Here is a 19,168-nt window from a genome sequence, read left to right as displayed (position 1 = left end):
TGGAGGGTCGATTTAAGATAGGCCACAATTTGGGATCCAGATGCTGGACATTATGGTGTACTAGGAAGGATTTAGGGTGGTTTCACATCTGAGCTAGAACCTCTGGTCATAGATCTGGCATAAAATGCGGAAGAAAAAGCGTTGCCTGTGTGAATGTAGCCTGAGGGTGTGATCTGGAGGACTCCGAGAGACCCTGGGTAGATGCAGCAGCGCTGCTGATGTCGAAGACGTTATGCATCCTGCTCCTCTACGTACTCAGATAGTGAGTGTCCCCCGCGGGGGCATGTGCTCACCTTACTGTACAGCCGCTGTGTATTTAACAAGGTATGAGAGTTTGTCGTCATGGTGCTTTTTAATGTCTATTTGCAGATGAGATGGTTCATCTACCCTCAGGCAGCAGGATACTCTCTTATACCTCCAAAATAAACATGTAGCCAACTAAGTGAGCAAACAGCGCAGGATACAGTGACACATGGGCACCATGTAACCTGCTGGGGAGGTTATGCTAATATCATTAAGGAGGTAATTGATGCCAAAGCCGATACAATGTTTCAGTTGTTATATCCCAGTGCTACAGTATATACCGTACTTGATATCATACACTGGAAGAAGCTCTGGCTGTAGGATATATTCACAGGGTACAGTTGTGCTGCAGCTTTTTGTTGGGCAGCCAAAAACACACATGGCTTTACCCCAGATTGCTGCGGTTTCAGATAAGTTCACCTGTGCCGTTAGCAAACCTCACAATCTATGGTAAAGTCGTGGCACAACAGCACCATGTGAAGGTACCCGCAGAGCTGCGAGCATGGATGTGTCCGTGGATGGGTTGCAATGAGCCCTGGGGTTGGTCCTGGTGGCCGCGCATCATACTATAAGGCTATATTTATATGGGCTGATATTTCAGGAGTAATTAACCAGAGCCAGCATGGGTTTGTAACAAACAAGTCATCCCAGATGAATCTAATTTCCTTCTATGACAGACTCACCGACTGCATTGACAAGGGAAATGCGGTGGATATAGTTTATCTTAACCTTAGTAAAGCATTTGACCAAGTATCTCATACCATACTTATTGCAAACATAACCAATATGGGATTCACAACTGGTTGAGTAATTGTACTCAAAGAGTGGTCCATAAGTGGCTGCACATCCAAGTGGAAGAATGTATCAAGTGGGGTACCACAAGGCTCTGTCCTAGGCCCAGTGTTGGTCAACATTTTTATAAATGATCTGGAGGAGGGAATTGATGGGAAACTGATCAAATTTGCAGACACAAAGCTAGGAGTGAGAGAGAGAGAGAGGGATAGCTAACACTAGGAGGGAGAGGGAGAAGGAGAGGGAGACATCTAGAAAAGCTTGAACAGTGGACGGCAACTAACAGAATGGTATTTGGCAAGGAGAAATGCAAAGACCTACATCTGGGCAAGATAAATGAAAAAAAAGCACATACAGAATGGGAGGAATTGGGCTAAGCAGCATATGTGAAAAAGACTTGGGTATACGAATAGATCATAGACTGAAGATGAGTCAACAGTGTGATACAGTAGCAAAAAAGGCAAACACAATTCTGGGATGTATTAAGAAAAGCATAGAGTCTAGATCACGTGGCGTAATTATCCCCCCTCTACTCTTCCTTAGTCAGACCTCATCTGGAATACTGTGTCCAGTTCTGGGTACCCCAATTTAAAAAAAACAACAACAAACTGGAGCAAGTTCAAAGAAGAGCTAAAAGGATGGTGAGCAGTCTGTAAATCATGTCCTATGAGGAACGGTCAATGGAAGCCATCTGTCTAGCGGCCATTCTGCAATTCTCATTGCAGAATGGTTGCAGGGAGCCACGTCTTTGCCATAGCAACAGCACAGCGTCCTTTGTACTGCGCATGTGCCATCCGGCGCTCTGGCCGGCAAATTCACAGCAGAGATGACGATGGCGGAGAGGTAAGTTGGGGTCAACGGCCGGGCACCGGGTCGAGCTCCGCTGCAGGAATCCTGCATGCGGGGTCTGACCCACCCGTGTTCAGGAGGCCTAAAGGATCTGGGAGTGGTTAGCTTGCAAAAAAAGAAGGCTGAGAGGTAACTTAGCGGTCTACAAATATCTAAAGGGCTGTCACAGTGCAGAGAGATCAGCTCTATTCTCATTTGCACAAGGTTCATGACCGTGACATCGCTTGGAACGATATTGCACTTGCCCGTGTAAAATGCACCCTAAGGCCACATTTACACAGCTAATATCACACTTGCAAACCTGCAAAGTTTTCTTGCAAGTGACGTGTGTTGTCCTCACTTGTGAAAATCGCTCATTAATCCCCTTTGGAAGCAAAACACCATTGCATGAAACTCGCATATACATGTGAGCGCAATACAAATTTTCTGCAACAGAATTGCCCAAAAATAGGTCATGCCGCAACTTCTCTAAAATCGCACTTTTAAATACACCCATTGAAAATAATGTGTTCTTATCCTTTGCAATTTTTATACCTCTCGTAACGCACAAAAATCGTACAGCAAAATTGCCCTGTGTAAATGATATTCGCTGTAAAATACGCTCTTGTGGACGAGCCCTCAAGGCAGCAATAGTGATACAAACATATGAGGGAGTTGTCATTTATGCAGTTCCCTTGTCTGCTACTTTGTGCTTCAATTCATTGACTTTTTTAAAGATCTCTGCTTGTTTAAGAGAGTAGAGCGGTATCAAGGAGTGGAAAAGGATACTGCTGCTTGGGGGGAATGACTATCCAGACTGGATATAACTGTAGCGCCCTCCGAAGTCTTAACTTGGAACATTAATCAGAACGTTTCCATTCACTGACAGCATGTGTAAATCTTGAAAATGGTGAAACAAACAAAAAAGAAGCTTTTCACTTCTACCAAAGTTTGGAGAATTAACAATTCCAGCAGGGGTTCAGGATGGGTATTTATGACTGTGTCTGTGGTTGCAGTTTGCATTGATCGTTGGCTTTGCCCACTTTAGTGGTGTCATATACAAGGGCTGGCTGTGCTACAAAGCCCAGAGGGATCAATTATAAGGAGCTGCTGGTGCAGGCAGCATATGGGCATCACTGCTAATGTTATACCTGCCACAGCTGATGCCTGCCCCACCCTGGACTCCAGGCTTAGGCCGCATACTGGTAAACAAGCTAGAACCAGGGAAGTGGAAGGATAAAGAGAACCGAGGCAGAAAAAAGAGGGGAACGGGGCGAAGAGCAAAACTGATGTGTGGACAACTGGTCAGAGCATCTCCGGTGGGGACTACCAGTATGTAGGGGTTACTGCTTTCCTAAAGTACTTCAAGGAAGGACTACTTCTCAATCACCCCCTCAAAGTATTTGTATACAGTTCTACACAGTGGTAGTCATTACAGTGCAGTTTCCTCCATTGATAGTGATTACAGTGCAGTTGCTTCCAGTGACGTCTTCTTTGACGAGTGACATCTGTTTTTTTTTCCCATCTCTCTGGGCACAGCCATGACATGTCTCAGAGGACTCTCTCCATCCTGCCTGAACCCACTCTGTGGCCCCCCTTCGTTATAGTGCCCCCTTCTATAGTGCTTCCGATCCACTAACTACTTTGCTCTATGGTAAAATCAACAGCCCATCTTAAGGCGGTATAGTGGCATGCCCTCCTGGGATGGCAGGACAGATGCCTCATCCAGGACGGTTGCCACCCAATGCAGTTGAAGCTTATGGTAGAGCAGGGTGCCACAGGCTCACTGCACTACCCTTCTCCAGCCTGTAGGTCACACGCAGCTCAAGGAATGCAGTCAACAGGAAAGTCAAGACTGCAGAAGGGAAATTGGCATCTCAACACATTCTAGGTTGGAAGACCCTCAATCGTCAAGGTTAGACAAATATTTTTTGATAATGCATAGATGACTGTTTGGGGGCATTCAAAGGCATTATTACTTTTTAAGAGGGCACTTGGCGCATTAATATGTCTTAGGGGACATTTAGGAAGTATTACTACCATCAAAGAGGCATACAGGAGACATTATCACTTTCAAGAAAGCATTATTACTTTCTGGGAAGCAAAAATGGGGCATTATTGCTTTATAAGTTGGAACAATGGGTATTGTGTATTTGCAGAATGTTCCTTGTGGTTTTGCATGCGTTTCGGTGTATTTTACTGTACTTTTTGCGTGCCATCAGCCATTGAAATAGCCAATTTTTTCAATGAGTTCAGGATGTTTTTTTTCCAGCACTAGTACACAGGAGAGTAAAGCATTTGGACACAAAATACGGGCGTGTATCACCACACATCCGCCGACAGCCGCTAGCATCGCCGCGCCGGCCGACAACCACAAGTTTTACTGCAGTACCTAACAAGGTTATTACTCTGCTTTTTCTTGACCCCAAATGTTAGTTACAGCCAACCCCTACTTATGTGTCAGTATTTACTGTAGTTATAGTATTGTGTTCATTCAGCTCAGAATGCCAATGACTACAACTCCCAGCCCGCTAGTGTGGAATTATAGAAGAGCATAGAAAAGAGCGGTGAACGATTTTATATAATGTATTCTTACATTCTGCATCCTCCACTCTTGCAAGGTGACAGATCTCTGTTCATCCTCATCCTACTTTTCCTCTTCTATGAATAGAATGCCAGAACTGCAGTGAAGACTGACACTTATGAAGGCAGAGCAGTAAGAATGGAGCAGGTGGAATGTCAACATAAATAATAATGCAGCATATCATTCAGGAGCCCAACGGGCATCATTGTTACCTGCTTATCTATAGAAATCTACTTACTGTGATTGTTGGGACTCCCACTGGACTGCAGCGCCAGCTGCAGATAGACCGTCCAGACCCCCAGGAGGAAAATGGTGAACAACAGTAACAGCCAAAAGTTTTTTTGCAACTTCTTTAGCGGCAGTGGGCGACTCCACATGGTGGTCGCCCGCTTTCCGTACGCCCGTTTCTGCAACATGACTTTGGTGCCCGATGGCTTTGGTTTGTGGGAGTCCTTGGGGGCGGCAGGGCCCTCATCCCTGTTATTCCTCCATGTGAAACAATCTGCGCCCAACCGTCCAGAAGAGCGGCAGATGCCAGCGCCGTGTTGCTGCGCCCCCCAGTGGCTGACGGCAGGTGTCTTCTTACCTCATGGGGATCTCGGACTGTTTTCAGCTGGAGGCAGTGTCACCTTTCATGCTGATATGGGGAGGGGGATCAGTACATAAGCGGCGGTGCTGGTGTCAGCGCTGATTCCTTTGTGCTCGGTCTCTTCCTGCTCTCACCTGTCTTACCTGCCTGACCCAGCCCCTCCCGAAGCGTCTTGCCTCCCTCCCTGGCAGCATCAGTCCCTCTCCCGTCGTTACCTTGGCGGCTCTTGCTGCTCCTGGGACTCGCACACCTCACCGGGGAGGGGTGACGCTCCGGCCCTCCTCCCTATGGACTGACAAAGTAGACGGTCACTCATCCATAGCAACAGCACCTGCCAGCCGCCATCTTGGGGGTCACATGCACCTGCCCTTACAGGGGGGCCGCTACTACAATTTCAAATATAGTAAATCTCATTGCTTTTTGATCTTTGCTTGCTGACAGTGAATGGAGGGCTGCATTATTTGCCACGTGACGGGTGCCCAGCTGGTTACAGTACAGTTCTCAGAATGTCGCCCTGGGCATCCATGGAAGATCACATGACCACGATGCAGTTCCATTCCCTAGAAGGCAACAAAGGTTTCTATTCACTGACAGCAGTAAACGACCCACATAGGATGGTTCTGTTAGTGGGTAGTCTTATAGGGGCACAGTAGCAGTTCTGTTAGTGATAGGGCAAAGTAGTGGTTCTGTTAGTGGGTACTGTTATACAGGTACAGTAGCCGTTCTGTTAGTGGGTACTGCTATAGGGGCACAGTAGCCGTTCTGTTAGTGGGTACTGTTATACTGGTACAGTAGCTGTTTTGTTAGTGGACACTGCTATAGGGGCGCAGTAGTGGTTCTGTTAGTCAGTACTGTTATACAGGTACAGTAGTGGTTCTGTTAGTGGGTACTGCTATAGGGACACAGTAGCCGTTCTGTTAGTGGGTACTGTTATAGGGGCACAGTAGTAGTTCTGTTAGTGGGTACTGTTATAAGAACACAGCAGCCGCTCTGTTAGTGGGTACTGTTATAGGGGCACAGTAGCCGTTCTGTTAGTGGGTACTGTTATAGGGGCACAGTAGCGGTTCTGTTAGTGGGTGCTGTTATAGGGGCACAGTAGCGGTTCTGTTAGTGGGTGCTGTTATAGGGCCACAGGAGCGGTTCAGTTAGTGGGTACTGTTATAGGGCCACAGGAGCGGTTCAGTTAGTGGGTACTGTTATAGGGGCACAGGAGCGGTTCGGTTAGTGGGTACTGTTATAGGGGCACAGGAGCGGTTCTGTTAGTGGGTACTGTTATAGGGGCACAGTAGCGGTTCTGTTAGTGGGTACTGTCATAGGGGCACTGTAGCCATTCTGATAGTGGGTACTGTCATTGGGGCACAGTAGTGGTTCTGTTAGTGGGTACTGTTATGCAGGTACAGTAGCGGTTCTGTTAGTGGGTACTGCTATAGGGACACAGTAGCGACTGTTAGTGGGTACTGTTATAGGGGCACAGTAGCTGTTCTGTTAGTGGGTACTGTTATAGGGGCACAGTAGCGGTTCTGTTAGTGGGTACTGTCATAGGGGCACAGTAGTGGTTCTGTTAGTGGGTACTGTTATAAGAACACAGTAGCGGCTCTGTTAGTGGGTACTGTTATAGGAGCACAGTAGCTGTTCTGTTAGTGGGTACTGTTATAGGGGCACAGTAGCGGTTCTGTTAGTGGGTACTGTCATAGGGGCACAGTAGTGGTTCTGTTAGTGGGTACTGTCATAGGGGCACAGTAGCGGTTCTGTTAGTAGGTACTGCTATTAGAACACAGTAGCGGCTCTGTTATTGGGTACTGTCACAGGGGTACAGTAGCGACTGTGTTAGTGGGTACTGTCATAGGGCTACAGTAGAGGCTCTGTTAGTGGGTACTGACATAGGGGTAGAGTAGAGGCTCTGTTAGGTGGTACTGTTATAGGGGGTACAGTAGAGGCTCTGTTAGTAAGACCCAGTAGCAGTTCTGTTAGTGAGTATTGTTATATGGGCACAGTAGGCGTTCTGTTAGTGGGTACAGTTATAGGGGCACAGTAGCGGTTCTTTAAGTGGGTACTGTTATAGGGGCAGAGTAGCGGTTCTGTTAGTGGGTACTGTTATAGGGGCACAGTAGCGGTTCTGTTAGTGGGTACTGTTATAGGGATACAGTAGAGGTTCTGTTAGTGGGTAGTGTTATAGGGGCCCAGTAGCGGTTCTGTTAATGAGTACTGTTATAGGGGCACAGTAGGCGTTCTGTTAGTGGGTACTGTTATAGGGGCAGAGTAGCGGTTCTTTAAGTGGGTACTGTTATAGGGGCAGAGTAGCGGTTCTGCTAGTGGGTACTGTTATAGGGATACAGTAGAGGTTCTGTTAGTGGGTAGTGTTATAGGGATACAGTAGTGGTTCTGTTAGTGGGTAGTGTTATAGGGATACAGTAGAGGTTCTGTTAGTGGGTACTGTTATAGGGATACAGTAGAGGTTCTGTTAGTGGGTAGTGTTATAGGGGCACAGTGGCGGTTCTGTTAGTGGGTACTCTTATAGGGATACAGTAGAGGTTCTGTTAGTGGGTAGTGTTATAGGGGCACAGTAGCGGTTCTGTTAGTGGGTAGTGTTATAGGGGCACATTAGCGGTTCTGTTAGTGAGTACTGTTATAGGGGCACATTAGCGGTTCTGTTAGTAAGTACTGTTATAGGGGCACATTAGCGGTTCGGTTAGTGGGTACTGTTATAGGGGCACAGTAGCAGTTCTGTTAGTGGGTACTGTTATAGGGGCACAGTAGCGGTTCTGTTAGTGGGTACTGTTATAGGGGCACAGTAGCGGTTCTGTTAGTGGGTACTGTTATAGGGGCACAGTAGCGGTTCTGTTAGTGGGTACTGTTATGGGGGCACAGTAGCGGTTCTGTTAGTGGGTACTGTTATAGGGGCACAGTAGCGGTTCTGTTAGTGGGTACTGTTATAGGGGCACAGTAGTGGTTCTGTTAGTGGGTACTGTCACAGGGGTACAGTAGCGACTGTGTTAGTGGGTACTGTCACAGGGCTACAGTAGAGGCTCTGTTAGTGGGTACTGACATAGGGGTAGAGTAGAGGCTCTGTTAGGTGGTACTGTTATAAGGGGTACAGTAGAGGCTCTGTTAGTAAGACCCAGTAGTGGTTCTGTTAGTGAGTATTGTTATATGGGCACAGTAGGCGTTCTGTTAGTGGGTACTGTTATAGGGGCACAGTAGCGGTTCTTTAAGTGGGTACTGTTATAGGGGCACAGTAGAGGTTCTGTTAGTGGATACTGTTATAGGGATACAGTAGAGGTTCTGTTAGTGGGTAGTGTTATAGGGATACAGTAGAGGTTCTGTTAGTGGGTAGTATTATAGGGGCACAGTAGGCGTTCTGTTAGGGAGTACTCTTATAGGGGCACAGTAGCGGTTCTGTTAGTGGGTACTGTTATAGGGATACAGTAGAGGTTCTGTTAGTTGGTAGTGTTATAGGGGCACAGTAGCAGTTCTGTTAGTGGGTAGTGTTACAGGGTCCCAGTAGCGGTTCTGTTAATGAGTACTGTTATTGGGGCACTGTAGCAGTTCTGTTAGTGGGTACTGTTATAGGGGCACAGTAGCGGTTCTGTTAGTGGGTACTGTTATAGGGATATAGTAGAGGTTCTGTTAGTGGGTACTGTTATAGGGATACAGTAGAGGTTCTGTTAGTGGGTAGTGTTATAGGGGCACAGTAGGCGTTCTGTTAGTGAGTACTGTTATAGGGGCACAGTAGGCGTTCTGTTAGTGGGTACTGTTATAGGGGCACAGTAGTGGTTCTGTTAGTGGGTACTGTTATAGGGATACAGTAGAGGTTCTGTTAGTAGGTAGTGTTATAGGGGCACAGTAGCGGTTCTGTTAGTGAGTACTGTTATAGGGGCACAGTAGCAGTTCTGTTAGTGGGTACTGTTATAGGGGTACAGTAGCGGTTCTGTTAGTGAGTACTGTTATAGGGGCACAGTAGGCGTTCTGTTAGTGGATACTGTTATAGGGGCACAGTAGCGGTTCTGTTAGTGGGCACTGTTATAGGGATACAGTAGAGGTTCTGTTAGTGGGTAGTGTTATAGGGGCACAGTGGCGGTTCTGTTAGTGGGTACTCTTATAGGGATACAGTAGAGGTTCTGTTAGTGGGTAGTGTTATAGGGGCACAGTAGCGGTTCTGTTAGTGGGTACTGTTATAGGGGCACAGTAGCGGTTCTGTTAGTGAGTACTGTTATAGGGGCACATTAGCGGTTCTGTTAGTGAGTACTGTTATAGGGGCACAGTAGCGGTTCTGTTAGTGAGTACTGTTACAGCAGCACAGTAGGCGTTCTGTTAGTGTGTACTGTTATAGGGGCACAGTAGCGTTTCTGTTAGTGGGTACTGTTATAGGGGTACAGTAGCGGTTCTGTTAGTGGATACTGTTAGAGGGGCACGGTACTGGGCTCTATGGTGGGTACTGTTAAAGGAGCAGGGTACTGAGCTCTATAGGTGGGTACTATTATAGGGGCACAGTAGTGGTTCTTTAGGTTCAAAATGTGTTTATTTATTTTGTATATTATAAAGCCATTAACAACAGGGCCTACACTCCAGGCCAACTTACAACATTGCATCAATCTTATACTTGTAAGTAAATATATTAAATAAAATCTTCTCCGTAATTGGTTCTTGTGTTCTGTTCTTTGTTATCAGTTAACTTCACTCTTGCGAACCATTTTCAAAATACAACATAAACTAGCAAATCAATTAAATGTTCCAATGCACCTCTAGAAGAGGCACAAGGTGCATTAGCCCTAGAAATAGGAGAATTAGAGAGATAGGAAATTAGTAAGATTTGAATTTCTAAAGAGAGGTAAGAGAGAGGGAGGAATGGGGTAGTAAAAGGGGGGGGGGGGGGGGGAACCTTCCTGCCTTTCCCCACTAGTCCAACTCGCACCCACTAGTTCCATCTATAATTAAGTGGAATGGCCCCGCGGAGGAGGGATCAGCCCTGTTTGGGTCCAAATGGGTATTTCCGCCGACTCTCTCTGGGAGATCCAAGCACTCCAAGTCGCTATATATTTATTATGTCGCAATTCATCTCTAGCAGCTAATTCTTCCATGTAACTTATACGGTCCAGCGTTTCCAACCACATTAGTCTAGAGAGTGCAAACGTCGCCTTCCCTTTTTTCGTGATCACCTGACGTGTCGCTAGTATAAAAAATTTTAGCATTGATTTTTTAACGCTTGTTATGGAACATTGAAAGTAAAGCCACCTCCGGTGTCATCCGGTGGGGCCTCCCAGCAACCCAAGAGTAAAGAGCTCCCACCTCCTGCCAAAGAGAAGAGATCTATGGACATGACCACCACATGTGAATATAGGTACCTCTCTCCGACTGGCATCTCCAACATGAGTCCGAGTACTGGGGGTAGTTTCTGGCGAGTTTTTCCGGTGTTCTATACCATCTGATTAGGATCTTGTAGTTCCAGAAGTGGTTCTTTAAGTGGGTTTTGTTATAGGGGCACAGTAGCGGCTCTGTTAGTGGGTACTGTTATAGGGGCACAGTAGCGGTTCTGTTAGTGGGTACTGTTATAGGGGCACAGTAGTGGTTCTGTTAGTGGGTACTGTTATACAGGTACAGTAGCGGGTCTGTTAGTAGGTACTGCTATTAGAATACAGTAGCGGCTCTGTTAGTGGGTACTGTTACAGGGGCACAGTAGCTGTTCTGTTATTGGGTACTGTCACAGGGGTACAGTAGCGACTGTGTTAGGGGGTACTGTCATAGGGCTACAGTAGAGGCTCTGTTAGTGGGTACTGACATAGGGGTAGAGTAGAGGCTCTGTTAGGTGGTACTGTTATAGGGGGTACAGTAGAGAAGTCCAGTCACTGCAATCATATCTATAGCTGTATGAAGTACAGGGATACGGCTGCAATGTAAGAATTAACGACCTTGTGATTCTGCCTGCAAACCCTTTAAAATAGTGTACAGCCAGAAATAAACCACTGTACAGTGTATATATATATATATATATATATAGATATATGCAAACATTGTATACATACAGAAAGCTGAGTCAGTGTGTACTTACATTACGTATCCTGAGTTACAGCTGGTATTACTCCAGAGCTGCATTCACTATTCTGCTGGTGGAGTCACTATGTATATACATTACTTCTTCTGTACTGATCCTGAGTTTCATCCTGTATTATACTCCAGAGCTGAACTCACTATTCTTCTGGTGGAGTCACTGTGTACATACATTACTTATCCTGTATTATACTCCAGAGCTGCACTCACCATTCTGCTAGTGGAGTCACTGTGTATATACATTACTTATCCTGTGCTGATCCTGAGTTACATCCTGTATTATACTCCAGAGCTGTACTCATTATTCTGCTGGTGGAGTCACTGTCAAGTTTTCCGTGGATGAGTTTCAGTGTGAATCCACATTAGATGGGAAAATCCATCGACCTGATAGACTTCAAACGAGGCCATCGGTGCTAGACTACCTGGGGTCTCACTGCCGACCGCAGGGGATTCTCTCATGTAATGGTATGGAGAGAAATCAGGAATGACGCGATTGAGGAAAAACATTGAGCGAAAGGGGACACTGTGGATGGAAATAACTAGTTACCAGAAGGGTGCATAGTCAGCTGAATACAACGCTGGAGCTCCAACTAATGTGTCCGAGCGTACATCTCGCTGTTCCTTATCATGGATGGGCTATAACAGAAGGCGACCAGTTCCAGCGCCATTGTGTCCAAGAGAAACAGAAAGACTCCAGGGGGAAAATAAGAGCACAAAAATTGTATCACTGAGCAGCGGAATAACATCTCCTAGTCAGATGGATGCAGATTCGTATTGCACTGTGCTGATGGGAATTAGATGACCCCTTCCTGTCAGTCTGGTGGCGGTGGAGTGATGGTGCTGGGAACGGTTTTTCGGCGCACACTGGTTCCTCTGATACCTGTGGATGGACACCATAACAAATTCCTGCAGTTCTGAAGGCCAAAGGAGCTCCAATGTGGTACCAGATTGGGGTCCAATAAAGGGGCCATGTACGTCTCCCTGTGACAAGTGTTCACTTTCCATCACACCGTGGAGCAGAAGAGCTGTGATATCCCTGGTGGGGTCCTGACATTTCCAGTCAGTAACATTTGCTGTAACTGAGCCTCTAGATCGTACAAACTCATAGGCTGTTGAAGTTGGCGTCCCAGATGGTCCCACACATGTTCTATTGGTGATGGAACGGGCGACCGGGCAGCCACGGAAGTGAGAATGTTGTGGGGGCTTCCGGTGACCTCCTTGTTTGTGCAGCCAAGCATTATCCTGCTGGAAGCTGCCATGGAGGAATAGATGTGACTGCAGGATGTCCTAAACATATGGCTGAGCTGTCACTGTCCCTCGTACCACTACTAGGGAAGACCGACTGTCATATGCGATGCCCCCCAGACCATCACACCAGCAGAGGGCAGTGTGCCTTTTATAGGCCAGGGGAAAAACCACTTTTAGGGCATCCGGTGACAAGACCGTTCATCTAATCACCACAACTCTCATCATTTACATATCTGCCTGAGATGGAACTGCATGCCAGGTTCTGCAGCAAAATGACATCTTCTAGGGGAGGATTGCTTTTTGACAATGAGAGTATTATCATAAGATGTTCACCTGATCAACACAGTTACCCCACAGATTCAGTGGCCAATGCTGTGATAACGTGAGAGCCGCGTTTTGATAGCCGTTCTCCTGGTGATGTTTTTGCTTTTTTCTAACTGCTAACCTATCTATCCACAGTTCTGTGTTAGAGTGCCACCTGCTGTAACCACATGATGTATGCCGCAATCTAAAAAGGAAAGGTAACCATAGACACATAATTGTGCCAACAACAACCATCTCCTGTGCAATTAACTGTCTGGATAGGTAAGGCTGCACTCACATCAGTGATTTCCAGGTATTAGTTCTGTCCAACGGTGATATGAAAGCAACTTGCACGTGAAAACAACCTATTAATTCCAGTTTATTTACGAGTAACTTCTCTCTCGTCCCAACAATATGAAATCGAAAAATTGCAGTACCAGTGTCTCTGGTGGCGCTCTGCTACATTCACATCACACACACACACAGCTCTGCTACATACATTCTTCATACAACAGGGATTAAAAGCAGTATAGCAGAGTCCTGCACACACTGATGACCCCCTGGTCCTGTGACCCTGGACTTCTCCCACACAGGTTACTGACCACATGATGGTAATATCATCACAGGTCCTGTAAGCACATGGTTGCTGTAGGTGTTCATTAGTATTCCATCTCCTACAAACCCCGCGGCCTCAATTGCTATGGAATACTAACTAGCACCTAGCCGGACAGCAGCCATGTGCTTACAGGACCTTTGATGACGTCACAGTCATGTGATTGGGGGTGGAGCATATAACTCACTTTAGCTCCGCCCCTGATCTTGCTTGCATGTGGAATGAGGGCTATTGATCGGTAGTTGGAGCAATTCTGGGAGTCGCCTTTCTTTGGTAGAAGCATGAAGACAGATCTTTCCCAGTCCTTGGCCATAGTGTGGACGCCCATACTGTCTGGCACAGTGCTGTAATGGTTTTCACTGGAATTGGTAGCACTAGCTCTGCCGGTATGTTATCTATGCCTGGTGCTTTATTTTTGGCTTGTTGTTTCATCGCCATAACCACTTCTGACTCCAAAATGGAGGGCTCCAACTCCAATCGTCCACGTATGTGGTTGCAGGCACATACTGTGTTCCCCCGAAAATAAGACCTCCTGATTTTCTGGGTGAGACATATAAGCCCTAAAAAAAAACAAAAAAAACAATACTTACATAAGCAAGCGCCGCCCAGGTCCCTCCCACTGCTCTCAGGCAGGCTTCTGTGCAGTGCTCAGTACCGAAAGAACATCGTTTTCTGGCAACAGGGTTTGTCAACGCCGAATCCCACAAGTGATTGCTCAGATTAGTTCTTGAGCCCCCCGGCTCAGCCAATCAGAGCACTTGCTTGCGGGAGGCGGGGTTTACAAACCCTGTTACCAGCAAGTAATGCCGTTGAGGACTGCATGGAAGCCTGCCAAAATGCCAGAGACCAGTGGGAGGGACCCGGACGGCGCCTGCTGGGGGAGTATAAGACACCCCTGAAATAAGACTCTGTGCCTCTTTTGTGGCAATAATTAATATAAGACGGGGGTCTATTTTCAGGGAAACACAGTAGTTCCTCTGAGTATTCCCTCCACCTATCCTTGATACTCTGTTGGTCATTCAGTTCCTTCCCATTTTTGCCTTTGCATGTCAAGAAAGGTTTTCCGGCCATCTTGACTGGGAGAATAGGCCTTGCCTAGGGCCTTTCTTGACTTCTGCTTCGAATAGTTTGCAACATTCATTCTTTGTTGCCGGCTGCCTTTGCTGCTCTTCTTTTATCAGCTATTCTGAGGGTTGCACGGACAACCAATAGCGTCATTTTTTCTGCTTCTTATAAGTGAAATGCTTACAAAAAGGGGTCCAAAAGCAAGCCTGGTAACTACAGGCCAGTAAGTCTCACTTCAGTAACTGGAAAAATATTCGGAGTGGTTTCTGATACGCCATCGAAGAATAACTCATGGAGAACAACGGAATAACTCCTCACCGGCATCCAGCATGGATTTATGATCGTGCCGCATAAGAGACTGATATATAAAATGAGGCAGCTCGGATTGGGTGAAAACGTGCGTATATGGGTAAAGAATTGGCTCAGAGATAGGAAGCAAAGGGTAGTAATAAACGGTTCATACTCTGATTGGGTCACCGTTGCTAGTGGGGTGCCACAGGGTTCAGTATTAGGCCCCATTCAGTTCAATATATTTATCAACGACCTGATAGAGGGACTGCACAGTAAAATATCTGTTGCAGCCGTTCTGAGGTTTCCACCTTGCTTTCAGGCCAGACCAGGGTTTAGCAGCATTCCTACCTCTCCTGGAGCTGAGAGGTGTGGTGGTTGCAAGATTAATCTCAGTCAGCATCTGGTGCTAAGTAGCTCTGCTCCTATTTAAGCAGTGCTAACTGTTACTCCTGTGCTGGTCAATTCACTTCAGTCCTATGTTGGACAGTGACGGAGCAACACAGAGTGGTGGAAGCTCTGCTGGATAAGCTAAGTTCTTTTACTGTTTGGTTTTGTTTCTCCTTTTGTTTTGTGCTAGGGCCCCCAGTGAGGGACTGGTCAGTGGCCCAGGTTCGAGTGCAGGCTCGCACTTATCAGCGCGGTCGGTCTGCCGCGTGGGCAGGGCCCCCTCCCGGGTTAGGGGACGATAGGGAGAGAATTCGCTTTTAGTTTTTGTTTCCTTCTGCACAGTTGTGCCTTTGATTTATGTTATTGAGGCTGCACGTTCTTAGGACGCAACAGATTGACCAGCCCTTACCTACTCAGGGAGATTCTGTGCTGTTACTATGAATCCCCTTGAGGTTTTGTCGCACCAGCTTGGCACGCTGGCTGCTGAGCTCGCTGAGATAAAACAGCGACAAACTGCGCTGCAGGTTCCCAGCAAGGAACCAAAAAGTGAGCTACCCGACCGTTTTTCTGGTGATAGGCAGAAATTCGGATCCTTTCAGGATGCCTGTAAGCTTTACTTAAATTGCGTCCAGTGTCTTCAGGGGACGACGCCCAAAGGTGGGCATTGTCATGTCCAGACTGCAGGGGGCGCCGCAGGCATGGGCTTTTTCATTACCCCCAACGTCTGAGGCCATGGGCTTGGTGCATGACTTTTTTGCTGCATTGGGTCTTATCTTGTCTGGGTCGTCATAGATATCGGTGGCTGAAGGGAATATCAGACGTTTACAACAGGGTGACTCCTCTGTCAAAGATTGTGTTGGGTTCGACGTTGGGCAGCAGAAACCCAGTGGAATGACCCTGCTTTAAAGAGCCAGTTCCATTGGGGTCCATCCAATAAAATCAAGAATGTACTGGTAGGTTATCCAGTACCCCGCAGTCTTGATGAGGCCATGTCTTTGGCTATCAAAGCTGGGAGACAGAGCAGGGAGAGACATCAGGAACTCTCCATAGATTCTGGCTTCTTATCAGCGGATGTGGAGGAGCCCATGCAGTTGGGGTTTCTGGCTGCCAGGGCTAGGAATGGGAACAAAGTACAGTGTAAAGGTCGATGCTTTTCCTGTAACTGCATTGGGAGCATGGCTCAGTGTTGTCCCAGTCATAATTGCCAGCCAGGACTGGATGACCGGGAGATTACTGAGGGGGCCCCTCTAGGCCATCAAATTGCCTGGATATCACCCTCCAGACTGGTGCTTCCTGCTGAGATCCTGTCTGATAGTGTGGGCAACCCCATTAGAGTCCTTCTGGATTGTGGAGCTAGTATTAACTTAATTCATCGGGAGACGGTCAAACGTTTAGGCTTAGAGATGAAGGCTCTGGAGTCTCCCATCCCAGTATCTGCCATTGATGCTGCTCCACTATCGCAGAGAAGTCTGAGGTTTTGTGTGCCTAACATCCGTTTAAAAATTGGGCTGTTCCACATGGAGATTATAACATTATATGTCATAGAATCCCTCCCTTCGCAAGTAGTCTTGGGGCTGCCTTGGCTACGCCTACACAACCCGGTAGTAGACTGGGAGAAGGGGGACATTGTTAAATGGAGCCCTAGGTGTTTGTCTGGTTGCATTGCTGTGGATCTAGCTTCTATTCAGGCAGAAGAGCTGCCGGAAGTTTTCGCTGACCTGTCTGAGGTGTATCCCCCAATGGGGGCAGACAGATTACCACCGCACAGACAGGGAGATTGTGCTATTAAACTTTTCCCTGACTACGAGTTCCCCAGGAGCCGCATACCCCCTCCTAAGAGACTGACGCTCAAAGTTTATACCCAAGAGGATTTTAAGATGGATCCTGAGAGGGTTCAGAAATTGAAGAAGTGTGTTGCTACGGCTCCGGCACTGGGGCAGCTGGATTCTCCAGAGAGTTTCGACGAGCAGTTCAGCGGAGAAAGCGAGTTGCTAACAGTCACCGCCCAGCGGGGGCGGAATTCCGTGTTGGAGACTTGGTTTGGTTGTCTACCAGAAATATAAAACTCAAACAACCATCTGCTAAACTGGGCCCGCGATTTATCGGTCCATTTAAAATAAAAGATTAACGCGGTGGCCTTGCGGTTAGAAATTCCCAGGGCGATAAAAATTAACAATGTTTTCCACAAATCTCTGCTCAAAAGATTCATCGATCCTGAGAATGACCCTCCACCCCCGACTCCTGTGCTAGCGGATGGGGAGGAGCAGTTGGTAATAAGTCACATTTTGGACTCCCGTCGAGTCAAAAAATTTCACAGATCAAACACTGGTCGTCCTGATCATAAGGGTCCTGGGGCCCCTCCTAGAAGGGGAGGTACTGTTGCAGCCGTTCTGAAGTTTCCACCTTGCTTTCAGGCCAGACCAGGGTTTAGCAGCATTCCTACCTCTCCTGGAGCTGAGAGGTGTGGTGGTTGCAAGATTAATGTCAGTCAGCACCTGGTGCTAAGTAGCTCTGCTCCTATTTAAGCAGTGCTAACTGTTACTCCTGTGCTGGTCAATTCACTTCAGTTCTATGCTGGACAGTGACAGAGCAACACAGAGTGGTGGAAGCTCTGCTGGATAAGCCAAGTTCTTTTACGGTTTTGTTTTGTTTTTCCTTTTGTTTTGTGCTAGGGCCCCCAGTGAGGGACTGGTCAGTGGCCCAGGTTCGAGTGCAGGCTCGCACTTATCAGCGCGGTCGGTCTGCCGAGTAGGCAGGGCCCCCTTCCGGGTTAGGGGATGATAGGGAGAGAATTTCCCTTTAGTTTTTGTTTCCTTCTGCACAGTTGTGCCTTTGATGTTATTGAGGTTGCACGTTCTTAGGACGCAACAATATCAATATTTGCAGATGACACAAAATTATACAATACTAGCTTATATACCCGGCTTTGCCCGAGTTAATTTGGTACTGGTGTTTATCTGGTGTTCATACGGAAAATCTTATGAAGTCATGGTTACTTTAGAGATACCGAGGAAAAAAATATGTTCACCATTTTGCATGGTTCTTTGCGTTACCCAGGAAACACCACGTGGAGGAAACCATGCGACGTTTCCTCAGTGTATAGGCAGATAGGAGATTTATCTCAGATTGTATGTGAAAATGTCACCCCACAGAATGTGCCACCTCACACACGCTCCTCATTTTTACCCTGAAAGGTAACGTCCCTTTTTATCCAAATTTCCTACCCAGAGGAAGGTTGCAGCCCCGTGTTATACTTAACCCCTTAATGACGCGGCCCTTTTTTTCCATTTTCGTTTTTTCCTCCCCCCGTTAAAAAAATCATAACTCCTTTATTTATCCATCGGCATCAACGTATAAAGTTTTTTTTTTTTGCGGTACGAGTTGTAGTTTTTAACGGTGCTATTTAATGTACTGTATAATGTACTGAAAATCTTTGAAAAAATTATAAATGGAGTAAAATGAAAAAAAAAACGACATTCCGCCATCTTTCAGTGCGTGTTGTTTCTACAGCGCACAAACTACAACAAAAAAGACATAACTTTATTCTATGGGTCAGTGCGATTGCTACGATACCAAACTTGTGTAGTTTTTTTTTTTACTATACAATTTTTTTTCCCAAAGACATTTTTTTTTTTCAATTTTTTTTTCTGCCATCATCTTGTGCGCGTAATAACTTTATTTTTCCGTCGACAGTTGAGCGAGGGCTCATTTTTTGCAAGACGTCCTGTAGTTTCCGATAGTACCAATTCAGAAAATATACGACTTTCTGATCGCTTTTTATTGCATTTTTTCTGGGAGACAGGGTAACTAAAAGAGTGCATTTTTGGTGTTTTTTTTCTCTTTTTTCGGACGAAGTTCACCGTGCGGGAAAAATAATGCGCTACTTTGATAGATTGGACTTTTACGGACGCGGTGATACCAAATATGTATTTTTATTTTATGATTTAGATTTTTTTAATGATAGATATGGCAAAAGGGGGGTGATTTAAACTTTTACAACTTTTTTTTTTTACAATTAAAAAAAACCTTTTTTTTAAACTTTACTTTAAAGTCCTTTTTTTTTGTACAATTAGTAAAACTTTAAAGTAAAGTTAAAAAAAAGAAAAAAAAAAATCAATAA

The 19,168-nt window shown here is 46.3% G+C and overlaps 1 protein-coding gene across 1 annotated transcript in view; it reads right to left on the bottom strand.

Moving 5' to 3' along the window:
- The window catches only part of B4GALNT3 (beta-1,4-N-acetyl-galactosaminyltransferase 3), a 51,826-nt gene extending 46,518 nt beyond the window's left edge, over positions 1-5,308 (bottom strand). Inside the window, exon 1 of the mRNA XM_066590919.1 lies at positions 4,746-5,308. Within this exon, the coding sequence (XP_066447016.1) occupies positions 4,746-4,923 (178 nt within the window). The 5' untranslated portion in view covers positions 4,924-5,308. The remainder of the gene's footprint in view (positions 1-4,745) is intronic.
- Positions 5,309-19,168: the final 13,860 nt, after the last annotated feature.

The sequence above is a fragment of the Eleutherodactylus coqui genome, chromosome 2 (genome assembly GCF_035609145.1).
Source record: "Eleutherodactylus coqui strain aEleCoq1 chromosome 2, aEleCoq1.hap1, whole genome shotgun sequence".
In the NCBI taxonomy this organism is placed as follows: domain Eukaryota; kingdom Metazoa; phylum Chordata; class Amphibia; order Anura; family Eleutherodactylidae; genus Eleutherodactylus; species Eleutherodactylus coqui.
Note: the sequence above shows the minus strand (reverse complement) of the source record. Positions and strands in the feature narration are given on the sequence as shown.